Source organism: Lingula anatina, chromosome 5 (assembly GCF_051362555.1).
Source record: "Lingula anatina isolate TDL-2025a chromosome 5, LinAna3.0, whole genome shotgun sequence".
In the NCBI taxonomy this organism is placed as follows: Eukaryota; Metazoa; Brachiopoda; class Lingulata; order Lingulida; family Lingulidae; genus Lingula; species Lingula anatina.
In genome coordinates this window covers 22,909,645-22,935,799 of record NC_141771.1, presented here as the reverse complement: position 1 = coordinate 22,935,799, position 26,155 = coordinate 22,909,645, and the positions used below count along the sequence as shown (strand labels likewise).

General features: G+C 37.0%; 3 protein-coding genes across 12 annotated transcripts in view; 2 read left to right on the top strand and 1 right to left on the bottom strand.

Annotated features, from left to right (window-relative positions):
• Positions 1 to 10,641, top strand: part of LOC106156295 (scavenger receptor cysteine-rich type 1 protein M130) — a 34,919-nt gene extending 24,278 nt beyond the window's left edge. For all 4 annotated transcript variants that reach the window (XM_087012829.1, XM_087012828.1, XM_087012827.1 and 1 more), the window contains 16 exons: positions 430 to 468; positions 726 to 866; positions 3,112 to 3,246; positions 3,860 to 3,907; positions 4,122 to 4,262; positions 4,589 to 4,624; positions 4,854 to 4,874; positions 5,275 to 5,415; positions 5,759 to 5,800; positions 6,542 to 6,683; positions 7,056 to 7,264; positions 7,702 to 7,746; positions 8,094 to 8,228; positions 8,463 to 8,507; positions 9,059 to 9,619; positions 10,505 to 10,641. In XM_087012829.1, the coding sequence (XP_086868955.1) occupies positions 430 to 468; positions 726 to 866; positions 3,112 to 3,246; positions 3,860 to 3,907; positions 4,122 to 4,262; positions 4,589 to 4,624; positions 4,854 to 4,874; positions 5,275 to 5,415; positions 5,759 to 5,800; positions 6,542 to 6,683; positions 7,056 to 7,264; positions 7,702 to 7,746; positions 8,094 to 8,228; positions 8,463 to 8,507; positions 9,059 to 9,619; positions 10,505 to 10,626 (2,003 nt within the window). In that variant the 3' untranslated portion in view covers positions 10,627 to 10,641. The remainder of the gene's footprint in view (positions 1 to 429; positions 469 to 725; positions 867 to 3,111; positions 3,247 to 3,859; positions 3,908 to 4,121; positions 4,263 to 4,588; positions 4,625 to 4,853; positions 4,875 to 5,274; positions 5,416 to 5,758; positions 5,801 to 6,541; positions 6,684 to 7,055; positions 7,265 to 7,701; positions 7,747 to 8,093; positions 8,229 to 8,462; positions 8,508 to 9,058; positions 9,620 to 10,504) is intronic.
• Positions 10,642 to 10,869: 228 nt separating this feature from the next.
• Positions 10,870 to 13,980, top strand: LOC106157095 (CUB and zona pellucida-like domain-containing protein 1). The gene is made up of 5 exons (XM_087012833.1): positions 10,870 to 11,094; positions 11,319 to 11,465; positions 11,772 to 12,019; positions 12,396 to 12,676; positions 13,003 to 13,980. Exons 1-5 carry the CDS (start codon positions 10,939 to 10,941, stop codon positions 13,194 to 13,196), a joined length of 1,026 nt encoding a protein of 341 aa, XP_086868959.1. The 5' UTR covers positions 10,870 to 10,938; the 3' UTR covers positions 13,197 to 13,980.
• Positions 13,981 to 14,034: 54 nt separating this feature from the next.
• On the bottom strand, positions 14,035 to 25,992 carry LOC106156302 (caspase-3-like). Of its 7 annotated transcripts, none has more exons than XM_087012830.1 (11): positions 25,689 to 25,988; positions 20,758 to 20,947; positions 20,448 to 20,498; positions 18,699 to 19,316; positions 18,159 to 18,428; positions 17,824 to 17,906; positions 17,379 to 17,546; positions 16,871 to 17,090; positions 16,460 to 16,615; positions 16,062 to 16,171; positions 14,035 to 15,670 (listed from the first exon to the last, which is right to left on the bottom strand). In XM_087012830.1, the coding sequence occupies exons 2-11, from the start codon at positions 20,837 to 20,839 to the stop codon at positions 15,524 to 15,526; spliced, it is 1,905 nt and encodes a 634-aa protein (XP_086868956.1). In that variant the 5' UTR covers positions 20,840 to 20,947; positions 25,689 to 25,988; the 3' UTR covers positions 14,035 to 15,523. The 7 variants fall into 7 exon arrangements, with proteins under 7 accessions (XP_086868956.1, XP_013386950.2, XP_086868957.1 ...); XM_013531496.2 differs by having other exon boundaries at positions 25,729 to 25,988; XM_087012831.1 differs by lacking the exon at positions 25,689 to 25,988 and adding an exon at positions 25,536 to 25,555.
• Between the last annotated feature and the right edge of the window lie 163 nt (positions 25,993 to 26,155).

The following is a 26,155-nucleotide window of genomic DNA, read 5'->3' as shown; positions in this document are numbered from 1 at the left end:
CTCAGGGTGTGGTTTCCTGTGATTGGCCTGACCCAGGCAGGCTTGCCCACGTGTCCACGTTTGAATTTGATTTAGTTAAATCCTCTGAATAGTTCTTATGGAGAAACACAATCTTCTAGTAATCCGGCGGGTCAAACATCCCTCTTATTTCAACCATACTGATTCACTTAGGACAGAGACATTAAAATATAATTCGCATTGAAATATTTCGATGGTCACGCTAGGTAGATAATTGGTTTATTACTCACATTCCCATTTTACACGGCTACCGGTTGCGTATTTTTAATGCAATGGTAAAATTATTTTATGGGTTCCCTTGTAGCAGTATACATAAATGCAATAGGTGTAGCGCATTTTTTTTTTATTTTGCTAAGGAAACATCTTCGCATGCCATTGTTGATGTTGTGCTCCATTCTTCTGTTTTTTTAGCCACGATCGAAGTACCTGGTAATACCTCCTCAAGCTATGGTACGTACGAAGTAGGTTTGTTTGTCTATATCGAAAGAAATTCTATGCATATTTAAGGATGTAAAAAATAAGAGGACTTTGAGCCCTTCAGGACCTGTGCTTTTAAGAAAGTGCATGTATCCAATAAAGCACCGATTGCTTATTTGTTTATTAAAATATTTATTTATTCAAAAACACTTTATATGACAAGTTACCTTTTAAAAAGACGTACATGTATTGCATGTATGTATTATATATTCATTTATTTATTTATACAGATCCTTGCTTTTCCTACCCATGTCTCAATGGAGGTAAATGTGTCACACACAGATCTTATGACTGGCCCTATGTGGACTACAACTGCAAATGTCCCGAGCCTAGATATGAAGGGAAGAGATGTGAACATAAAAACCCGCCAGGTACAAGAGTTAATCATTACCAATCGATTGACCAAGTCTGGTTTCCTACAGATTTAGATCGACCCATCTGGTACGACCTAACTCCATGGGAGCTCACGCTAAATTGTCAGTCGATCGCACAGGGAAGTAAATTACCCCCTTACAGTAAGGTAGGGTAAAGTATAACCTTTTTTCTTTTTGGAAATCTCTCAAGGAACAGATGACTTTAGAGGGGAAATGGACCAAAAAAGTTCATTCCTGATGAGGAAGTGGAGCTAGGAGCATTCTTTAGGTCGGATATTTTACTACTTTTGGAAATGCATACAAAGCATATGCACTGCATATGCATTAACTGCTGTAATTATATGTATGTATACAGTTGTACCGAAAAGTGTTACGTGAACTACACATTTTGATAAGTGAGTGTTTTCAATGGCAGAAAATAATGCTAAACACATATGTGCAACTATTTTTGTTCTCACAACAGCCATTTAGGTTGTTAAATGACAAATTTCAAAATTGCGGACAAAATGCCCTAACAAGAGTTTCAACATTGACAATTAATGGACCCTTTGTTTTGATTATGCATTTTCTTATGTTTTTAAGATTGTAAGATATTTATTCATATGTTTTCACTGCCATTGTTACATTTTAAATGGAGTTTGGTTACCTTGTTGGTTGATAGTTTACAGTCAAGCTTGACAGAAGAACCAGATCTCAGTCAGTCAAAACGAGGAGTGATAAGATATCTCAAGTTCTACTGGATGTGAATTATGAGGAAGCATCAGAGTTATCCTGACCTCAAGCAACCAAAGGGTGAATGTCTTTAAATTATTAAAAAGAAATGGATGGAATTTTTTGTTCTTCGCATAAGAAGCCGGAGAGGCAATCACTATCATGTACTGAGACCAACAGAGAAGTTTCCTGTGAAATATCCAGTGTCTGGATGCCCAAGAATATCTTTCCTCTTGAGAACATTAACAACAGAACAACTGTACATTGATGCTATATATATAAAGCATTGTTCTTATACATGATCATGATCATAAACACTCTTTGTCACGTTTTAATTGAAATCTTTCACTTTTGTATATCATCACTTTTAATCCTTGCACTTCACAGGCAGTTAATGCTTCATATGTTCCCCAAATATATCATAATCCAACATTCTTCTTTTGGGAATGTACTTCTCAAAGATTGGAAAAATACTTTATGGAGATTCAGGCATTGGTGATTTCCTTGGCAACTGCTTTGCTGGCTTCAGCTTATGATATGGATGTCTTTCGGCTTCATACACGTAAAACAAAAGTGTATCATCCATCCTATTGTAATAATATAGAAAAAAAAAGTTATGGTAAGGATAATTGATTCTTCATTATAATCCCCATCAAACAGATGTTGGGAAATCTCCTCATTTTGATTAATCGAGATGACTGAGGTTGTTCATTTTCCCCATTATCGAAGATTCTGGCTCTTCACTCTAGCTTGACAGTTAACTGTCAGCTGACATATTGGTAACTGAACTCACTGTAAAATATATCAATTTCAGTATAAACATAAGAAATGGGTTGTACAGCCCCATAAACATAAGAAAAGACATATGAAACACTATAATACCTTTATTTGTTGTTGATGAAACTTTGGGTAGGCCATTTTGGCTGCCATTTGTAATTTTACCGACCTTAATGATTGTTTTAGAACGAAAATTATTGTCAGATTTGTGTTTAGCATCATATTTTGCCTCAGGAAACACCTCTTATTGATATTTTTTAGATTTACCCCACCCTACTAACAGCTTTTAGTAGGCGGGACAGACATTTAAGCCTGCTAATCTGACAGCAAACTAGTGAGACTCCCCACGGGGATAGATCGATCTAAAATATGTAGGAATGCAGTCCAAGTCACATTGGTTATATGGGAGAGCTTATATAGTCAGGAATCAGTTTTTATGTAAAGTCACTTTCAAATCAGAATATTTCTTGTAAATGGTATTTATTGAGCACACGATTGTGTCAATTACCGGATCTTAATTGTCATGGTGATTTTACAAGTTTGAGTTGAGATGGAGAGTCTCCACATGTTTAAATATCACGGGAAACATCTAGACACGCACCATCAAGGCACTACAATGCCACTGAAAGCACGGACCGATGGAACGTATAGCGACTGCAGTAAGGGGTGTTAATGTGTATCTGTTTTGCTTTTTCCTATATTTCTGGTTTCTATTTGATCTGGTTTCTATTTTTTTTTATTTATTTCTTATCAGATCCTTGCACTTCAAACCCATGTTATTATGGCAGCACATGTGTCCCACAAAGAGCTTCTTACAGGCCTTATGACTATGTGGACTACAACTGCACCTGTCCCTGGGATAGATACGGGAAGAGATGTGAATATTATGGTGAGTATTATTACTGGCCTTATAACTATGTGGACTACAACTGTACCTGTCCCTGGGATAGATACGGGAAGAGATGTGAATATTATGGTGAGTATTATTACTGGCCTTATAACTATGTGGACTACAACTGCACCTGTCCCTGGCATAGATACGGGAAGAGATGTGAATATTATGGTGAGTATTATTACTGGCCTTATAACTATGTGGACTACAACTGTACATGTCCCTGGGATAGATAAGGGAAGAGATGTGAATATTATGGTGAGTATTATTACTGGCCTTATAACTATGGACTACAACTGCACATGTCCCTGGGATAGATACGGAAAGAGGTGTGAACAGTGTGGTGAGTAAATGACATGGCGTTTATGTGCGCATAGAGAGCACAGTATAATTATTTTATTCTAATTAAAACATTTAAAATCTATCAGTAAAAATGCGTTATTAAAAAAAAAAAAAAAAACTCTGATCTCATATAAGATACCTGAATGGAGACGTGTGATGTCAAGTGTGTCACTATTTATTAAGTGACTACCATGTCTGTTGTTCATATATTCCATATTTATCTCTATAAAAAACTTAATATGACCGTTTTTTGTGTGTTTGTTTTTAGGTCGGCAAGCTACTGAAAATCCTCCCAATGAGATGACTACTTCATACGGTAAGGCTTTCGTTTGGACATGTAATGGTTTTACAATATTCTTAAATCCGCTTTTATATAAATATCACCATTTTCATATACTAAAGAAAAATGAATGATACAAACCTAGAGTATTTCAAATTGACCTCTGCATTCAAAAACACTCCTTTATTTCTTAAATAAAAAATGAAATCTTAACTTTTTACCGTCTGAAATTTCCAAGATCCCATTCCAGACCCCTGTTCCCGTAACCCCTGCCAGTATGGCGGTACATGTATACGTACCAACAGTTACTATTGGCCATACACTGGCTACAGATGTAACTGTCCTTACTACCGTACTGGGCAAAAGTGCGAGTACGGCGCCTACGGATACCGTGAGTTGATTTTTTCTATCAAATAATGGCGCACCAGTTTTGTTATACTGTCTTCTAACAGTGACATGCCATCTATATCTTTGAATTTTAATTACTCTGATGACAACATAAAGATAGTATTATAAGTATGTATCATTCCATCATATTCTTAAATATCAAATTGGCAAATCAACAAGTCAAAGATAAAAGAGCATGTATATATTTTCCATCACTAGTAGTATTTCATTAGCAAGCAATATTTGGTAAATAAATAAACTAACAATTAAAATCTTAACAAGGTATCGTATTCATTGTTTCATATTATTATTATTATTATTATTTTACAGAAGAAACTACAGCCACAGAAGGAATTACAACAACAGGTACATGTATTGGGAATCATTCAGTCAAGCTGATCCAGTCAAGTTAATAAATTGTAAATACAAATTTGAATGATATAGGATTTTGTGAGTTAAACTTGTTTCTTTTTCGATTGGTTAAAGTTTATCGTATTATGATTTAAGCCGGATATTCACCAAAGTCCATCGTTTTGGGTCATAAATAATGTACGTAATATTTAACCATGGATTTATTTATTCCATTTTTGTTCAGCGCCTGAATCTACTACATACGGTAAGTCATCCTGTTACATATGTCTCCCTTTTAGTTTAATATATATTTTTATTTTTCTGAAGTTATTACTGTTGCCATGGCTACGTTGTTCTTTTGACAAGCGTATAAACTTAAATATCTGCATTTTAAAAAATACAAATATTTACTTGTTCTGAAGAAGAGTGATTTATAATGCTGCCCCGTGATGTCCGTATTTAAAGTATAAGTTATTCATTGCAAACCTGAAGATTACCATTACACTGTGTTAGTGTAATGGTAGATACTAAAAGTATATGTGTATAGGGTTCATTCCAGAACCTGTCCCCAAACTCTTGATGTCTTGACGCCATAGCTTGTTATGAGATTCATAATTACACATATAAATCTCCATCAGAATTCATTTAAAACTCTTCCATTCCAGAACCCTGTTCCCGTAACCCCTGCCAGTATGGTGGTACATGTATACGTACCAACAGTTACTATTGGCCGTACACTGGCTACAGATGTAACTGTCCTTACTACCGTACTGGGCAAAAGTGCGAGTACAGCGCTAATGGACACCGTAAGTATGGCACGCTGGCCACGGTGCATCACTCTTTACTAGTATGTGTCCCTTCATTTACCACAAAAAAGGAAGGAAAAACGATTAATTACGTTAGCGCATATTCTTTTTACAGTGCATCTAAGTTCCCTAGTTGAACAAGTTTAACACATCTTTATTCGCAAACCATTTCTGTAAGTTTAGGCACAGCACCCTAGACCTGCTTACGACGAAATCATGCTACAAGTAATTATATGTATGTTGACTTTAGGAAATAATGAAAAGGGATTTGCTGATAGCAAACAGTAGTTATGCAAATTCTCATATTTGCAATTTGTTACTTTATACATATAATGTTTTTCAGAAACAACAGAAATCCCCAGTGTGACGACAGAAGAAAATGTCAGTGAGTAAATCAACTGTTGTTTCCTTTTGTCTCACTGGTTAGGTTTTTATTTTGATCATTAAATGTTACGTTTCCTGTATGATTGTGAGCATTGTATTTAATTTTAAAAGAACAGTTTATAACACATTGTATTTTTGTACTATTCCTTAAAAAATGATAATAATAATTATTTATAGGCTAAAATCCATATAAATTGTTTACTAGACTTTACATGGGTAAAATGAACAGAATAAAGTCAATAAATGAATACATATGTAGTCAATATTAGATAGTTAATAGTCGATACTAAAATGTGTAGTACAATGTAAGTAAATATATGGACAGTTAAATGTTAAGAAAACAAAAAAGACAGTACAATGTAAAAGCAGCAAATTAAATTTGTTATATTTTTTTAATTGTCCTCAGACTCTATAGCTTTTAAGTATATTGGAGATTGTTCCATTTATTTGGTCCAAAGACTTGAAGAGCTAGGTCGACGTATGTTCTCAATCTGGCATTACATGGCATGAGCAAAACCTGGTCAAGTCATCTTATGCTTTGTTTTGGAGCATAATGCTGCACTAGTTTTTGTAGATACCCCCGATGATTAATAAAAAATAGCGTGCATAAATGTTAAGATTGTGAATAAAATGCGTGCTCATATCTTACAGGAGTGCGTTTAGTTTAGCATACACTTATTAAGACTCTGGTTATGGCAAAGATTGTATTAAAATGGTTTAATAGAAATTATTCTCATTGCAGCTATCCCAGTTCGTTTAGTTGGAGGCAACAGCAACAGAGAAGGACGTGTGGAGGTGTACCACAATGGCCGCTGGGGCACTGTGTGTGACGACCACTTTGACGATAGGGATGCTACAGTTATATGCCGCATGTTGGGATTTGGGTATATATATATATATATATATATATATATATATATATATATATATATATATATATATATATATATATATATATATTAGCAATATTTATTAAATTCACATGTGAAGGCAGCGCAGATTCCTTGTAAAGTATATACAGGGTAGACCACTGCTACTAGTTTATTGTGCCACTCGTATTAAGCCCAATGGGCAAAGGTCATTGTAAATTGATCACTCACTCATGAGTGGTTATCATCTAATATTAAGTAATTAAGATTTCATTACTGAACAATACAAACATTTGCACGACCGACAAAAATGACAGAATTAAGAGTGAACATGCGTTATTACATTTCTTTACGTATAAAATGTGATTACTATGGTATATGTTATAGTGACCAGAATGTAGAAGGATTCGAAGGCGCGTGCTTTGGTGGTGGCAGCGGACAGATATGGTTGGATGACCTAGATTGTAGAGGAACAGAAACATATATTTCCCAGTGTTACCATTTAGGCTGGGGACAACACAACTGTGGACATGGAGAAGACGTCAGTGTATCATGTGGATCTCCATATCAGAGGAGTTGTGGTAAAGTCCCACACTGTAAGTTTATTTCACCGACTTTGGTAGCTTATTGATGGGTTTGTCGAAGATATTCTGTATACATTACACACGCAGGGTGTTTATAATCCCCACCCCAGTTAGCACGTGAGAGATGCTGCTGTATTTTAACACGCAACGTTTGACAATTGTTATCTCGCTTGATTCTACGTATAACACTAATTGCCAAGCGTTGCCCAGGGTAAATAATGACTAGTGACTGTGATGCAACAAAATAAATAAACACATACATAAATTAATATAAAAAATAAGAAAAGAAAAATAAGATAAATGTACATAATTATCCAGAAATATTATTCTGGTTATTTTTGCTGATTCTACATAATAAAAATTTGTTGTAACAGTACAAATTCGCCGTGTTGTGCCCCCCCCCCCCCTATAAACTATCAAAATAAATATCATTTATTTATTTTTTAAAGATCTAAATACAACATCCCAACCACCGATGACTACCACAAGCTATGGTATGTATACCGTTGTTCAAGTATAGATAACAATATAATTAGAGGTTGTATTATGGATCAAGACACATTCTTTTAGAGACAATACTGCAGGATACAGTGATGATGCTGTTGGGTTATTCAACATTTCAACTGACTTTAGTGAATGTGTTATTATTATTATTATTATTATTATTATTATTATTATTATTATTATTATTGTTGTTGTTGTTGGATTTTCAAGAATGGGGCATTTATTTTTTCCACCAAAATGAAATAAGATGATCAAGTGATCAGAAGACTGACGAAACAATATTCCTAGTAATAGCAAATTTATTAAACTGCATTATATCCCTGCATTTTTTTTCAAGACCCTTGCTCTTCCTACCCTTGTTATTATGGAGGCACGTGTGTCCCTCAAAGATCTTATTACTGGCCTTATAACTATGTAGACTACAACTGTTCGTGTCCCTGGGCTAGATACGGGAAGAGATGTGAATATTATGGTATGTCACGTTTCAAAACCCACAGCATATTACATCATATTTATTTATGATTAATGCTTAATTCATATGAGGAAGTGCATTTTGTAAGTTGTTACCGTGTTATCTAACATCAGTGTCGATATTAACGCATGTAAAGAAAAATAGTCCCTGAAAAACAGCATATTCGAAAATATACTTTTATGCTGATTCAATCCAATGTTTGTCAAATGATATATATCATTTTTTCAACTCCAGGGTGGCCAACTACCGAAAGCCCCACAAATGAATCGGTAAAACCAAGTATGTACAGGTTTATTATATACTTTAATTATTGGGCGTATTTTATCAATGATATATAGGCACTATATTTAGCGAAGTACATCTACTGAAACTGATCATGGTAACACAGATCACCTTTAGTTAGGTGGTATACATGTAAATAAATCAAATTTTATTTCGATAATTTACAGTCATTTTTAGCTGATATTGTGTATAAAATCGTGGTTTATTTGCTCCATTTTAAAAAATAATAACCACCACTACCCCTCTCTCTCCCTATCTTTCTTTCTTTGCAATAAATGTCCAGGGCATCATCCTCGCGTCCTATAATAAGCAGAGTTCTCTGTATCATGGTTATTTCTTGATTCGACTTTTGAGTAGTCCACCGGGTTTGTTATCATTTTCTTCTACATTGTTAGCAGAAATCAAGAAAGCACATAGTTTATTTGCAGGGTTTTTTGCGGTATTATATGGTAAGAAATCCATCCCCAAACCTTTTTTTTTTTTTTTTTTTTTTTTTTTTTTTTTTTTTTTTTTTTTTTGTAAAATAATAAAATGTGTAATATTTACAGTTTGCAAGGCCCAGGCAGACATAATATTTATCTTGGACGGGTCTGGTAGCGTCAACGCACCCGACTTTGCCAAACAACTACAATTCATCAAGTCTTTGGTGAGGAAATTTGACGTTGGACCAAACGCGGTACAGGTCGGCGTTATGCAGTACTCAGACTACGCGGTGCAAGAGCTCAACCTTAACACTCACAGCACCGAGGCCGCCATCCTAGCCGCCGTGGACAGGATCAGGCAGATGGGAGACGGTACTAACACAGCCCTAGCTCTCTCCACCGCCCGCACCAGCAGTTTCACGGCTGCCAGAGGCGATCGGCCAAACGTACCGAACCTCGTTATCATCATGACCGACGGTAGGTCTAATGACATGGCGGCGACCGCCAGAGAAGCAAACAAGCTGCGTAATATTGCGTCTGTGTTCGCAATTGGTGTTGGGAGTAATGTTAATACTGCCGAGCTGAAGGCCATGGCTACCGACCCGGATAGCAAATTCGTGTTTACTGTAACAGACTTCAGTGCCCTGTCAAATATAGAGACACAGTTAGCCACGGATGCTTGTGCACGTGAGTAGCTTTTTTATAGATAAGCACGAAAATTGACCTTTTAACCCATATTTAAAGGGATAATAACTCTGCGTATTGGCCAAAAAAAAAAGAATTTTCCTGGAGTAAACAACAATTTAATGTACTTATCAATGGTTAATGAATCCATTTTTACATTCAAAGTTAGTCCCTGTTTTCTTTTTTCTTTTTTTTTTTCTTTTTTTTTTTTGTTATAATCTCTTAAGAGATTATAATATAGCATAGCCATCATTGGAGGCCACGTGGTCTAAAGACAAGCTCAGATATCAGAATGATAGCTATAACTGCCATTTTTCTTGTACAACAGAATATATCATACTTCTATGAGTTGTTCAGAATGTTTTATTGTAAAATATAGATCTCACACGCAGAGTTATTATCCGTTTAACGTTTTGTATACTATATTTCCAACGAATGAAAATTATGGGTACTCGCATTAATACTTTGACAGCTGACTAGTGCGTCCCCCACGTTGCTGGAACTCTCAAAACTTTTTCGTACCTTTCACCTCAATCGTACATACACTGCTGGAAAAACAACCAGTCTTGTAGCGACAGCGCGTGAATTATTAGAGTTTCATCTTCCTAACTGCCAATTACGACTGCGTGAAATAACAAAACCGTTGAAGGGGGATGTAAAGTAGCCCTTAACTGTAATATGACCTACCTCGCGCTTACGGAAGTCGGTTCATGTCGGTCTGTTTGGAGAAGTATTGTTTTACAGCAGGTGTTTTAAGGGAGGTTATCACAAAGTTCCATATAGACATGTAGGAATGAATTGTATTATGACTTGCTTCTTTCTTTATCAACGAGTTCTTCAACTTGCAGATACTAATGCCTTACTTGATTTAAATTATTTTCTTTTTAGAGGCTACTGCTGCACCGCCAGGTAAGAATAAAATAACATGGATACATGGAACATCAATAAAGGAACACATTCTTGATAACGTGTATTTTCCCCACCTTACTCATAAAAAGTACATGTGTTAAATGCCAATGTCCAAGACATACAATTTTTTTTTTTTTTTTGAAAAAAAGCTAACAATGGACGTTTTCAATATTTACTAGTATTTACCGAACAGATGAAAGCCTTTAACCCTCAAGCGACCAAGCTATTTTAAAGACTGAAATGACCAAGTGTGGTCATCTATGTATAGATGGACTTGGGTTTAACCAAATTTATAGAATCGTCGCTACAGTACAAACGTTGTAATACAGTAACTTGAATTTCCCACATTAAACAATGGTACTGCTGTTTCAGTGAACCCCAATGTTTCCGTGAATTGTGACTCGACAAAGGGTATGACTGTGACGGTGGACGTAAATGACATCCAGTCTCGTTTTGGTCCAATGACCTTGACATTGGATGACATCAAGTGTGTTCCTGACCAATACCTTGGCGGCAACGCAATATTCCATGTGACCCTTGCCACTCAAATGTGTGGAACCCGCAGACTGGTAATTGATATTGGTCTTAATTAGTAACAACAAAATGAAAAATAATTAAATCACCATCCTTTGCATTTAAATTAGCTCATACATGTACTAATACGCATGGGTATATTGCCATGAAAAATGAAAAATTTAGATATTTAATCCGCTCGTAATTTTGGTTAGTAATACCTGTCCTTAATACAAATTGTTAACAAATATTAAATAGCAGTAATGTTCCGTTTGTCAAGGAAACCAGGGATACGTTCATCTACAGAAACGCCCTCGTCCTACGTCCGTACAGTAACTCCCTCATCAACCGCCAGCTTCACTACAGGTACACAGTGGAGTGTGTGCTGTCGAGATATGGTGGCGTAGGAGAGGAATTCGTCGCTGAGGTGAGATAATTTTGGTTGTTTTCACTTTGTGTAACACCCGTGGAATAAAGGAATGCCTTGCTCTACTCGGTATTTGTACGCGTGTGTTGTTATTATCAGTGGTATTGTCAGACTTACTAAATCAAAGCACGGTCAGTAGAGTCAGTCCTTTGTACAATTTGCCAAAAAATATGTTGTTGCAATACAATAACGAGCCATGATGATGAAGAGTAACAGATCAACATTATGGCGCATTCGGTTCATTTTGGTTTTCGACAAATCCGTCCGTACAGACTTATAAAATAATTGCCTTTGCTCTTAATGCAGGGCACAGTGTACGGCAACCGAGTATATGTTGCTAATGGTAACTTCACCCTGAGGATGGACCTGTACCATTCTGATTACTTCACCTCCCCCGTGACCAGCTATCCCCACGTGGTCAGACTTAACCAGGACATGTATGTGGACGTGGCTTTACTGACGCCGGACATTAATCTTAAGGTGGTCCTACAGAACTGCGTGGCGACCCCGAAGGCTGCGAAGGGCTATCCGCAATATCCCCTCATAAGCAACAAGTGAGTTCGGTGTTTTCAATCGCAGATTACAATCGCAGATTTTGTATTGATGTCGTTAGGCTTCTTACCGTTAGCTTGATGCAAGATAGAATTTTTTCATCCATAAAGAATGATTTAAACAACAAAAACATGTAGATATTCAGTACATAAATCAGTGCTACTGGTGGTATAGTGTATAGTAAACATATACAGGAACTAATAAACACTCAAGTGTACTGTATACTGACTAACCGATGTATTGTTCAAACGTTGAGTAGTATGGTTTGAACTTCAAGGTAAAGGACATATAAGTAGGTCCACACAACGTGATTATCCGATTAATCGGTCAAACGTTTACAATCAGCACAATAAAAAAAACCTTGGTCGTTATTTCCAGATGTCCAGACGACCCTACGGTACGCTTCTATCCCTCTAACGACACGCATGCGCAGTTCACCGTCAAGGCCTTCGAGTTCTTCAACGATCCAGAGGTGTACATCCACTGTGACGTTATCGTGTGTAACGCCACTGACCGGGACAGTAGATGTCTGCGCCCCAGTGAAGGGTACGCCTGTCCACAAAATGGCGGCAGGGGGAAGAGAGCGGTACCTGGTGACGTAGAGGTGTACAGCCTGGTGCAGGGACCCGTGTTCGTCCAGAAAGAGAACCCCGTAGCAGGCAAGTAACATATATATTAAATTTAAAGGGAAGGTACATTTCTTATTGTTTGAATTGAACGTCCCGAACGTGTTTTTGGAATTGATTTATCTCCGCACCTCGCTGCCGCCCTGAAAACTAAGTTTGATGACCGTAACGAAGCAGACTAATGAAGCCATTTTCCACCCCGGCCCTCATCATAATAAAATGACCCCTTTGGTCTTATTTTGTATTCCTCTAGCAATTAGAGGCAGGAGATGTATCCTTTTTATTACTTAACCAAATGCTGCAACTGTCAATGACTAGCGTATCGAATGTGTTTAAATACCCCGTCTTTGTTTTCCCAGAGTTTGCCGTAAAAGACGAGAAGAAGAATAAGGAGAACGGCGAGGAAGGTGCCCAGGCACCGGCTGCCACTACACTTGGAGCTGGTGTCATGGCTGTCAGCGCATGCGTTGTTGTCATAGCAGCAGTGATCGTAACGCGCAAGCGCAGAACTTCCAAAACTGATTACATTCCAGTCAGAACCGATGAAATTTGAATTCCATTGCATTAGTTGTGCTACGGTGTCACCGGCTTTGTAGACGTAAATGTATTATTATTATTATTATTATTATTATTATTTTATTTATTTTTTTTTTTTTGAAAAGGTTTATATGCGATAAAATGAAATACATTTGAAATTCCGTAGCTTTATGGACCAGAAACGTGTTTTTTAATAGAAAGAAAACACATTGATTTGAACACCCAACCTTAATTGCAATTGGTTTATGATTTTGCACACGTATATGACATTGCACAAAACAGAAATACCAGTCGGTCCTAATATCAACAATTTATGTTTGTAATTTCTCTACACAAAATGACTTGCATTCACGTTTAAAAAAGAATTAGAGTGTAAAATGTATTTTTGCCAATGGCTTCTGGAGTAGAAGATGTTGATTGTAGAAGAGAGGGCGATTGTAGTTGTTTGCATTCATTCTAATGCGTTAAACTTTTCAATCTATGTATCCAAGATCTCGGATAGTACTTTTTTCACTTTTTTTGCTTTATTATTATTATTATTATTATTATTATTATTATCTGGCTAGTAATCAATTATGATAGATTATGCTTCCAGCTTAAGCTGTCCTACATAATATGTATAGAGTGTCCAATAAAACTTTGCACAGATTGCTTCAATGTCCATTACTTAAATCAACTTGTGCATTTTATATAAAATATATTTCCTTGCAGCTTCACTGAACGGATCGTGTAATTTGTAGAGTTACATCGACAGAGAAGACAAAGTTTTATCTCTATACACAGACTAGCTTTTAGGTAAATAATTTTAAAAAATAAATAAAATTCACACACAAAAAATAATAATAAATAAAGAGTGCCCTTTCATAAAACATTTAATCAATCTTAACAGAATTACCCCCATCGTAAAGCCTAAGTAAAAGTATGCAATCAAAGCATATATGTTAAAATCGACGTTGAGAGAAATCGAAAACCAACTATAATTACATGTGCATCTTATAACTAAGTCATTAATATATGTACTGACAGTCAATGAAAACGCATCAGAAAACTTTCTTGACTTTTTTTTTACCGAGAATCGATTCCAACCATATAAACGAGTGCAAGTTCACGTGCTTGGTCATAAGAGAGTCATCTTGTTTGACTGAATAGTGGGTCATATTTCACACGAAAGCTTTTATTTTCTTTTTGTTTTAAAGGAATTTAAAATATTATTTGATAAATAAATGATGCGTTTTCATTGACTGTCAGTATATGTGTGTGTGTGTGTGTGTGTGTGTCCGTGATATCGCTATTTTAGGCACCTGTTTATACATGTATATCATCCTTCTTGGCAAAGAGGGAGGCGACCAATATTTACTCTAAATGCCATTTTTAATAAAGTATAACACTAAATACTTGCACCAATATACCTCTAGTTGACCTCGTATTAAAACTGGAATCATATTCAAAAGCAACAAATGGCACAATCCAGCTGATGCACATAAATCTGACTTCATCACGCCTGGCTGCTAATTTGATTTTCTCACTGTTTTACTGATCACGAGTCGTACGTCATCTTGATATGCATTAACGACGATTTCACAACATTTGGTATCGCAACACTCGTTTTTAACTTCATTTCGTTTTTTCAAATGATATATTCATTTTCCAAGTGAACTGGGAACAAGAAAATACCCCAAAATTGTCCTGTTTCTTTAGCAGCAGGATTATTATTTATAAGTAAATATTCTTAAGGATGATGCACATTCTTAGAAGCAGGTTTTAGCCCTACCTCCATAGTTTAAAACAACCCTCATAGTACATTAACGAGGCAAGGAATCTGAATAAATTGCACTTTGTGCATGTACATAGTAACTTTCCCATCTGACAGTTGCTAAAACAAATTAGACCCACAAACACGTTGCCCTTGAAAAGTACATATATTGAGCAAATGACATCAATATTATGACAAAAACTACTTGTAGCATATTAATATCGAACCCCGTTATATTACTATATTTGACAGCAAGGCACGCAGCGTGACAAGTCATTAAATACCCATTGCACATGTATTCAATAAACGTTTAACAAATGGTCAATTTGGTTTTCAAGTTAATTTAAAATATAATGGGAAACCATGACCAGAAATACACTGCAACACCAGTGAAAGACGCCTAGCTTGTTGTAAATAACACGAGCGCCTATAATAATGTTGGACAAGCACCTTATTAGCGCACACTACTCTCTCTTTATTCATATATTTATATTTTATCAGACATTTGTCGATACTTACAGTCCCTTATCAGTAATTTTGTGGCGATAAAACTAAACAAAACAAATGGGAATATATATAAAGCAAGCCATCTAGTCCAACTCCTGGAGCTCACCATTTACTATACAGAGGCGGGGCCAGAAGTAAAACCGTTTGGTGAAGGACATGGTTTCCATGCTGGACACCTGCTGGTATTGACCTTGACCTTGGGTCTTCATACTGGCAACCCAGCTGTTCACCTGAAATACCACAAAGAGGTGAAATGTGATATAAAATACCAGATACACGTTACCATAACAATACCAGTAATATAATGCAGTGATGAGTTTAATATAAAATCACTCTAACATTGGACCAAAAGGTGGAAAAGAACAATCTGAACTGCAATGGTAGAATAATTTCTTGAAATAACAGTAAAACTCCATAATGGAATCTTCAAAGTATAACGACATTCAATAATAGAATTAATTACTACTAACCATTATCCAATATTCAGTTGCTCTCACTTTATCAAATGAATGAAGAAATTACTATTGGAATGAAACCATAACAGAGTGAATGAAGCCCTGAAACGTGCAGTGAATTCCCAATAATACAAGTCAGAAAGTCCAACCATTCTGCCTGACCTACCGAAGTAAGAAGCTCCAGAAAGTGTTTACTCCTCGCCTCCTCACTGAACACTCTGACAATGGCGTTGATGAACCAGGACCCGTTCTCCTTATTTCTCCAGGACACGTAGTCTGAAATGAAGGGATGTATAATTGACGAACACGATTGAATTGAATGGAGTCAAAGGATATATTATATTGTGCATTGATTCAAAATTCAAAATAAAAATACAACAAAAATTAATATCTGTCAAGATGGGGGGGGGGGGGAACTAACAAAACATTAAACAGCAACATAAGCGTCTTAATTCCTTTTTTTTAAATTACGTAAAACATTGTTGAAAAAATAACAGATTATTTGTGTATATATCCCGCCTGGTTAAGTGTGTTTTGTTTTCTATATGTTAGTATTTTGCCCACCTGGAGTGGTTGCCGTGGCAACGGCGATGTCACACATGTTAGCACCAAATTTGGACTCGCTTTCATTGCAACGCGCCCGCACAGAATCAGACTGGCCGCCATCTTGTCTCATTGTTAGAGGGACGGATTCTCCCGCGACTCTACTGTCTTTCTTTGCTGGATGAAATACAGTTTTTGGTTTCAAATGTAAAGTCATCCATTAATCACCGAAATGTATTATTTTAAGCAAATTAGTCTCTCGTATGCACTGTCTCTCTTATTTAATATTTATGTTGCTTGTTGCATGACAACAAACTTGTATTCTTAACGTCAGTCAACAACCAATTTCGTTCCAAGAAAAATGTTTTACAAATAATTATAACTACTCTGCAAATGCACACACCATAACTATTCAATAGGTTTTTAACTTACTTCCTTGGCAAGCCTGAATAAAAAACATTTTTGGTTTTCCCTTCAGGGCGGGGCAGCTGTCGGTGGTAAAGTGCTTGTACATCATACTGTACGGCAAACAGTTGCCATCTGTCCCATATACAGCGTTACTCATACCGTGACTCAGAATGAACACGATGAAGGAATCACTAGTCCAGTGGCTAGGTTGTTTGCTTTCAGTCTCCATCACATCAAATATTCCCTAAAATCATAATATTCAAAATGTACAGATTATAAATTACGATGCACTGACTGAAAAGGATTTAATAATACGCTATATAACTGTTTTACTAATTCAAATACATGAACACAAATAAACGAACCAATAAACACGTATTACAGTATACGCACCTTCGCACATACATGCACATGCGCAAATACGCGCATGAAAAACGTGCAAAAGAACGAATGCACACACACACATGTGCGCTCATACACTCACATGTACACACACACAGACACGTGCGCGCGCGCGCACACACAAGCTCACCTGTGCGGTCAGATCATTATGCACAATGACGGTATAACTCATCTGTTCCATCAGCTCTACCAGCGCCTTACAGTCCATTTCTGACCCGTCTCTCTTCTCATGGTGCTGGAAATTGATGTTGTTGACGATGACAGCGCGTCCACGGGGCAGGCCACAGTTTTGGTAGACCTGAAAGTAGAAGGCAAAATATGAGTCTTTCTAACAGTGGTATTTACCTTAAACGTTGTTAAACGTATGCAGCATTTACAGTGAAAGTCCAAATATGGAAGCGATGAAAGCGCCCGCGGAAATGGGGGATAAGGGGAGTGGTTTCAGAGAGAGAGAATGAGAGGGAGAAGAGAAAGATTCCGGTATTGTAGAAAGAAAAAAATGCGAGAGCGAGTCGATAGGAGGGAGAGAGAGAGAGAGAGAGATTTTAATTTTAGATTAAAATACATGTACTTACATCGTCCTTATAAGCTTCTTCCATGAAGAGCGAAGGATCGGCAGCTCTCAGACATAGTGACGTCACCGGCAGCTGAGGCACGGCTAATAGCAACATATAAAGGCGAATTAGTATTCGTTCAATTGTTTTGAAACTAAGCATTACGTTTACAGGTCTCTTTAACGACATTTGTCATTTGAACGTGAGGCACCCTGAAATACATGGATACGTTTACAGTAGGATTGATACTATTTTTTTTTCAAGAAACAAGTACTCTATTGGTCGATTGATTAAATGATCGATTGTTCCATCAACGAATTATATCCAGATATATTCCCTGGTTCAAATAAACTTACCTCTGGCCTGAAATTGATCAATGCGGTCATATGTCACGATGTATTCCGGGTAACACTGGTCCGCCGTGAACAGGAGGAATTCCCGGAATAACTTCCTGGTATCACCTATCACGGAGTCGAAGGTTTCGTGATGGTCACTGCAAATCTTCTCCCCACAGACGCAAGGCGGTCTCCTAAATGTCTGTTGTTCCTCGCAGTAGTAGACATTGCCGAGAAGAACGCGGTAAATCAAGATTTGGAGGTCCTCCGTTCGTCTACTGTCCATCTCGTCTGGAGTAAGATAGAATAATTCGATTAAATTTAAGGAAAATATTGTTGTAATCCGATGGAATATGAAAATACGAATAATTTAAATATTCGTTTTTCTGAAAGACTCCTAGAGGAAAAAAGTGTACGTGTGCACACTGTCCCTGTCCTAAAAAGAAATTATCACAACAACAGAAATAAGAAACGTGACAATAAAAAAAAAAAAAAAAAACTAAAACGAGCAGTAGTACTCATATTCATACGTAAGCGTACTCCAGGCCAGCCTCGACGTACCTGCGTACTGATCCGCTTTGGTGGCGCTCTCTGACAAATAAATTGCTCGACCAAACATTCCTTTGCGAGCAATCCTGAAATCTGGTCCCATAGCGCAAATAGATGGGACATATGCGCTCTTTGTTCCGTGAAATAAGTACTGTTCATTGATGTCCTCATTTAGTGTATCCAATACAGAGGATTCGGTCTCGACAGTCATGGGCTTTTTCATTGTGGGATCCATGTAATAATAAGGTTTTAAGCGACCCTGTGTTTGACGTAAGCGGTGCTGCCGCTTGGTAGTTTTATAACGCTCTAGTAAACCTTCGTTTATGATGGCCTCGACATTCTTTACCACAATATAGGTGTGGTCAAGGTTCCGCGTGTCTTGCCCGCGCCCCGTTTTCTTGCTTTGCCATGTTCCCTGAACCAGCTCAGTGACGGCGCAGAAAGTCTCGGCACTCACGCCCATTGTAAAGTAAGCACTTTGGGATGGATTTGACAGGGATTCGGTGAATTTTTCGTATTTGGATTTCTTGCGTCTTGAAATGTTTAACTGACTAGATAGCGTATCTGGTAAACCTCCAAGAAGATCATAGCTGGACGTTGAGGCACCGGGGAAATCCTGACCAGTGTAATCTGTCGAAAGAAAGACAACAAAAAAGCTATAGCCTATCTAAGGTTCGGCATTATTCCTTAATTAGGATTCCCCATAGGGGAATACTATTGTTTTTCCTGTTCTTATCATTATTATTCTTATTATTATTTTTCGTCAAAAAATTTCTTTCTAAAATTCTGAAAAAATTCATGCTAATAGCCTATGAAAAGTTATTCCGGTCCACCCAATTTTTTTTTACCTTGACCTAATTTTCAAGGTCACAGAGCCTTTAAAGTGAAATGTTTGCAAATTTCAAAATGCAATATCTCCTAGAATTTTCAACATTTTGACAAATCCTTACATATGTGAGGTCACAATGATTTTGTGTCAAGTGACTTAATTTTAGGGAAGGAGGTCAGGTCAAGGTCATCCTGTTGCAAAATATGCTCCAGGTGGTTGACAGTCGGCAGGGGGTAAACCAGATGTCACAGAGCCACAAGGATGATGTAAAAAGTTGCCCTAGATATCTGTCCAGTACAGTCGCTAATAATATTGACAAATGATTGATTAATTTTTTAAATATAAATTTTTAAATATTAATAATTTCACAGAAATAGTGACTTTGTCAATTTCTCCATGAAATCCCGATTTTTTATGATAACATGCTATAGTAAACTACCCCAAACATATACCCATCACCCCCAAATCAAATGTCAAATTTGACCTTGACCCTCATTTTCAAGGTCATTCGGCTATTTCATGGAAAAATATTGAAGTGGGCTAAAAGTGATGTTTTGTTGACCCCCCCCCCCCCAATTCGCACATGCTCTTTCAGAATACGGGGTCAAATTTAACCCATGACCTTCACATGACCTTGTAAGAGCATTTTCACACCTATTTTGCAGGGGAATCCTCCGCCACTTTAGCCAGTTGCAGTCTAGTTGGAATTGCTTTCGTTAATAAAACTAGTGGTTGTTTATTTTTCATACCAAAACAAACAAAAAAATATAAATAAATAAAATTATAATAAATAAATTAATTAATTAATTAATAAAACAAAATAATATAGATGATGGAAAAAAAGAAAAACAAGAAAGACAACACTTATTATCAGCATTTCGGTCCATTTAACATTTGTTGTGTTTTAATAAACGAGTCTTTAACGTACGTACCGCCGTCTGCTCTCTGCTCCCTCCCATATCTGTGATCCTGTCTTTCCGTCACTGTAGAAGGACAAAAAGTCACCACTTAGCAAAATAATTAAAAAGATGGATACGAAAAAAGACGACAATTGAATGCACTCCCTGAGGTGATGAAATAGAAAAATACAAAAATGATGACTGACGAATGAAATTGTTATTTATAATTATATAAAAAAAATGACAAAAATAGCTATCACGTACTTCATTTATCTAGAAAAATTAACACGTAGGTGATGAAATCAATAAGAGGGTGAACAGATGAATCACTTATCATGTTTACCTTCATTTTGTATTCCAGTCAACCACCTAAGAGCATTCCCTAAAATGGAATTAGTTTTCGGTCTTGCCCCTCCGGTCGCCATGTCCGGGTAACAGCATATGGTCCGCTAGCACAGTCCTGACATACTAAGAAGAATGCTGTAAGCGGCTGTACGTCCTAGTCAGGTATGGTGGATGGCGTATTTAGCAAGCTGGAAAAAAATAACCATGAACCTTTTTCTGCCCCTGGATATGGTAATGTTGAACATAGCGTACAAACAGTAACACGTGTTTATTCGAGAAGGATACTCCTTGTCACATACACACACACGCACACGCAAACACACACATGTGTACACACACACGCACAGTACACACACACACACACCGCTGTAACGCAAGGCTTACACTCAAAACACGTCTGCAAAAGATAATATTTTAGTAAAACAAATATACGTAAAAACATTTAACACGAGACCACAATGAATAATACTACACATAATAGTATATATTAATATTTATTATAAGAAATAATAAATTATCACAGCTAAAGACTTGTAAATAAACAGAATAAGTCCTAAGATGTGCGAAAATTCACTTTCTAAAAACACTGAATTCCTTTGATGTGGACCCCTAATCTTCTGGTACTCATACTTAATGTTGAACGTCAAACCTTCTGTCACACAACCCACCAAAAATAACTAGAGTGATCCGTTATCTTTAACAGCATACAGGTATGAACACATCTCACTCAGACCACGGTGGAAGTGAAGAACAAAAGACTCAGACGTGGTGTAATTCGCATAACCGCACGTCTCGCATGAATGCGTTATAACCCGCTAATGGACCCGTGGTCTAAATAAGATAGATCCCTCGTCAGCGAGGGTTATGTAATAGATAGACCCCGAGTCAGCGAGGGTTATGTGGCATACACGAGTGCGTAGCATGAGTGGATGTCACATAACCCTCGCTGACGAGGGGTCTATCTTATTTAGACCACGGGTCCATTATACCCCCTTTACACTCGTCCTCTCTGCGTCCTCTCTGCGACCATGAAATTTGGCATCGCTGTGGTCTTAATAAGGAAGCACGAACACTGATTTTGTATCAGAAGAACGCTCAATGATCGGCCAGTTGTCGGCACGTAAAATATTATAATTTTTTAACTCTCAAATGGAGCCGTGCTGCTGGACGCAGAAAGGACGCCGTCCAGTGTAAAGGGGCCCTTAGCGAGTTATAACGCATTCACGCGAGACGTGCGGTTATGCGAGTTACACCACGTCTGGGTCTTTTGTTCTTCACTTCCACCGTGGTCTAAAGGGGGCTTTAGCGAGTTATAACGCATTCACGCGAGACGTGCGGTTATGCGAGTGACACCACGTCTGGGTCTTTTGTTCTTCACTTCCACCGTGGTCTAAATTACCCATACCTTTTACAGCGTATCCTCGACCCCGTCATCGTGTCAACCCCTCCCAAGCGTGACATACTCTATACCAAGGCCACATATTATTTTTCAAAAGATATTCACAGATGTGTCCTTAGATAAACAGCCTGTCATTTGGATCTCTGTCACTCGAAATGTGAAATATGTGCCTATAATATTAGTCCGGTTGCTTAGGGCAAAAAAATGGCCAAATCGTGACACGGCGGATAAAAGCACCAAATTTTGCATGTGGGTACCTTTTGACATACTTAATCAAATTAGAGCCGTAGCCCACGGAAAAAAATTACCGTTAGGCCAAAAAAATCCAAAATGGCCGCCAATTTGTGAAATTCTGTAGAAAATATACATATACCTATGTTAATTTTTATCAAATAAAGTATTTTTCAATGTTTTCCACATCCTTATTACCCATATTATACATATATGTCAGATAACAAACGAGTGTCCTTGGACTTTTTGAAAAATCCAAGATGGCCACCGTATGGCATAGGAATACTAGAACATGTACAGGGGTTTTCAACTAATGCCAACTAGGAAGATGCATTGCCCACAATTGAATTAAGTTTGTTTCTGAGTGCCTTATTACAGAAATAATATATTTGTGGTGAGTAACTAACCTTTATTCTCAGCATTTCGAGAAATATCCAATATGGCCGCCATATCAAAGGAACACTATAGTATACATATAGGGCTTCTTCTGCCATGGAGATATAATTTAAATTGATAAATTAGATTTGTTTCTGAGTATTTTCTACATCTTTTTAATCCACACAATATATATATATGATGAGAATGTTATGTGTATCCTATTTGAAAACAAAACAAAACAAAATGGCTGTCATTAGCCATAGAAGGTGGGGTTAAGTTAATACCTGCGAGAGGTAGGCTTCCATATAAAATGAAGCTAAATTCAGTTGTTTTTCTTTTATTATTATTATTATTATTATTATTATTATTATTATTATTATTATTATTAACCCATGATACATATCTGCTAGGTAATTAATGTCCATATTTGATAATTTTGGGGAAATCAAAGATGGCCTTCTTTTCCCCATAGGAAAACTGGTGCATTGGATTTTATAGGCACTTCTAAGGCAAATCAGGGTGATTATGATATTTTGTCAAAATACTTAAGGGTACACACTTGTTACCCACCAGACAGATATCTCAAAGTCCAAAAAGAATGTGGGAAATACCGAGAGACAAAATTCATTTTATATTGAACCCAATGTCTCTCTGGCACTAGTTGACTGTACTATTCCTATTGTGAATTGCAGCAATCTTGAATTTTCTCAAATACGCAAGATGCACACTTGCTACACACCAGATTCATATAGCGTAAGATAATAAGGATGTCAACATGTTTGAACATCAAACGACTTTATTTCATGTTGGAATCAATGTCTGAAATGTTCCATTAATTAATTGACACCTATGTGCATTTGAAAGACATATTCCTATCGCAACTGGCAGCTTACTTGGGTTTTCTCTGAATAGTACTCGAGGATACATACACTTTTTACACACACAGAGTCTTTCAAAAAGATAAATAGGGTATGAAAGGGAAAACATTTAAAACAATCTAAAGTTAACTACATCTAAATTGTACTCTGTGTATCTCTGGCATTATTTGATTATGTGTACGAATATTCTAATGACAAAAGTCAGACATCTTGAATTTTTTCAGAATACCCAAATATACACACATGCTACAGATGAGGTATACATCATAGGGGTAATAATAAATGGAAAGAAAAACGTAAATTGTTTTTAAAACAAACCCATGGTAATGTTATCGTATAATGAACCACATGCAGCAACTGAAACCCACCCATTAGTATTCCTATGTCAGATTGTAGCTATCTTGGATTAAATTTTCTCAGAATATCCAAGGATGCACACTATTTACCCACAATATATTTATCATAGGACTAATAAGGATGGGCAAAACTTGATAAACAAACACAATTTCACCCTGGTAGTAGATGAAAAGCCATGGATGTGCAGTTTAATTCCAGTAGTATTCCTATGGCCAATGATGGCCATCTTGGATTTTCTCAAATGATCAAATATGCACATTTATTACCTGCTAGATATGTATCACAGTGTAATAATAATGTGTAAAACACTGAAAAAATAAACTGAATTTGATAGTGAATTATGTTTTTCCTAGCTGGCATTAGTTCTAACCCTTTGTAATACTAGAAGAATTCCTATGACATATGGCGGCCATCTTGGATTTTCTCAAAATGCCCAAGAATGCATGTTAGTTACTCACCAAATACATATTGTGTGGGTGGAAAGGATGTGGAAAACACTCAGAAACAAACTTAATTTGATAGTGGAAAATTAATCTTTCCAGTTGCCATTAGTTGAATCCTTCATATACTAGAATTCCTGTGGCACATGGCAGCCATCTTGGATTTTCCAAAATGCCCAAGAACACTTCGTAGTTACTCACCACAAACATATTATGTGGGTAACAAAAATCTGAGAAACAGACTTAATTTAATAGTGGACAACGTATCTTTCTAGCTGGTATTAGTTGTGCACTAGTATTCCTATGGCTATTTCTATGACATATGACAGCCATCTTGGATTTTTTCAAAAAGTCCGAGGGAACTTATTTGCTGTCTGATATATATGAATAAAATGGGTAATTAGGGTGTGGAAAACTCTGAGAAAATAATTTATTTGATAAAAATCAACATGGGTATGTACATATTTCTAAAGAATTCCATAAATTGGCGGCCATTTTGGATTTTTTGACCAAACGGTAAATTGTTTGAGAGGGCTACGGCTCTAACTTGATTTAGTATGTCAAAAGGTACCCACATGCAAAATTTGGTGCTTTTATCCGTCGTGTCACGATTTTTTCCTTAAGCCACCGGACTACATATGCCACCCTGGTAGAGAGTACATGTAAGCGAGGCGTGGGTGTATGACACTCAAACTAATGCTGACCCCGTCTTTTGTTCCCCTAATCCACCTTGGTTTGCCTACATATATAGAGTAACATATAGCTTCGATAGGTTATACCCCCTCCACACACACACCTATGCGTTACTATAAATCGCTTCCCCAATTCATTACAATTTTGTACCTATATATTGAGTATTTCAACTTTATCAATTATCTTAATGTATTGATATTTCTCCAAACAAATTAAAAATTGCCATATGTGGGTAAAGTGTATCAATATATATATATAAAGATGTGTAATCAGAAACCCTGTCACCTAGCAGCTAGGATGCAGATATGATATCTCTTTCTCTGAGGTCAGCCAAACATATCTGCCAATATCAATATAACTATACAGTATCTGTTACCGAATAAAAAATATCCTATACTACCAGGTCCCAATGTCCCTGTCACTTGATTCCTCTCTCTCTCTCTCTCTCTCTCTCTCTCTCCAAACTGGGGAGGTTCAGGAAACTGCACCCACACCCAGTTCCACACCCCATGGCTCGATGTGAAAAAAAAAAAAAAAAAGACACAACGTGTACCTGTAGGTGTCTCTTCCTCTTGACCTAGATCTTATTTTACCTGTGGCCGTGGGACCCACGTATATCTCCACCACACCTGTGACTACAGTGGTCAAATAGACAGCCTCCCTCCGTCTCCTCTAACTCTTGACCGTGTGCGATATAAACCCAACCAACTATGAATCGTAAATAACAACAACCTGCCTCGCTTTACGTGTCTATGTATTTGATTGCCGTGGTTAAAATAAGGTTGAAAATCCCAAGGTGGTACGTAGGCCTACTGTTGGGGAAATCCGCACTGCTCGTCATACGGCTATTTTTAACGGAGTTGTGATTGGATGACAAAAATGTGATGTCCTGTCTCAACTGTAGCAACGGCAGTTTTCGTGAATGTGTTCTTCCTTTGTTTAATCGTGAGTTGATAGCTCAATGTACTCAAACAAAATATTCAGGGGCAGATCCAGGATTATTTGAAAGGGGGTGGAGTG

Excerpts from the sequence above, each read along its gene's own strand:
- LOC106156302 (XM_087012830.1), bottom strand. The coding sequence starts at position 20,839 with ATGGCGACCGGAGGGGCAAGACCGAAAACTAATTCCATTTTAGGGAAT. Across the intron at positions 18,429-18,698 it reads CAAAGCGGATCAGTACGCAG|ACGAGATGGACAGTAGACGA; the intron begins GTACGTCGAGGC and ends ATCTTACTCCAG. Across the intron at positions 17,091-17,378 it reads ATAATGATCTGACCGCACAG|GGAATATTTGATGTGATGGA; the intron begins GTGAGCTTGTGT and ends TTATGATTTTAG.
- LOC106157095 (XM_087012833.1), top strand. The coding sequence starts at position 10,939 with ATGACTGTGACGGTGGACGTAAATGACATCCAGTCTCGTTTTGGTCCA. Across the intron at positions 11,095-11,318 it reads TGTGTGGAACCCGCAGACTG|GAAACCAGGGATACGTTCAT; the intron begins GTAATTGATATT and ends CCGTTTGTCAAG. Across the intron at positions 12,677-13,002 it reads GAAAGAGAACCCCGTAGCAG|AGTTTGCCGTAAAAGACGAG; the intron begins GCAAGTAACATA and ends TTGTTTTCCCAG.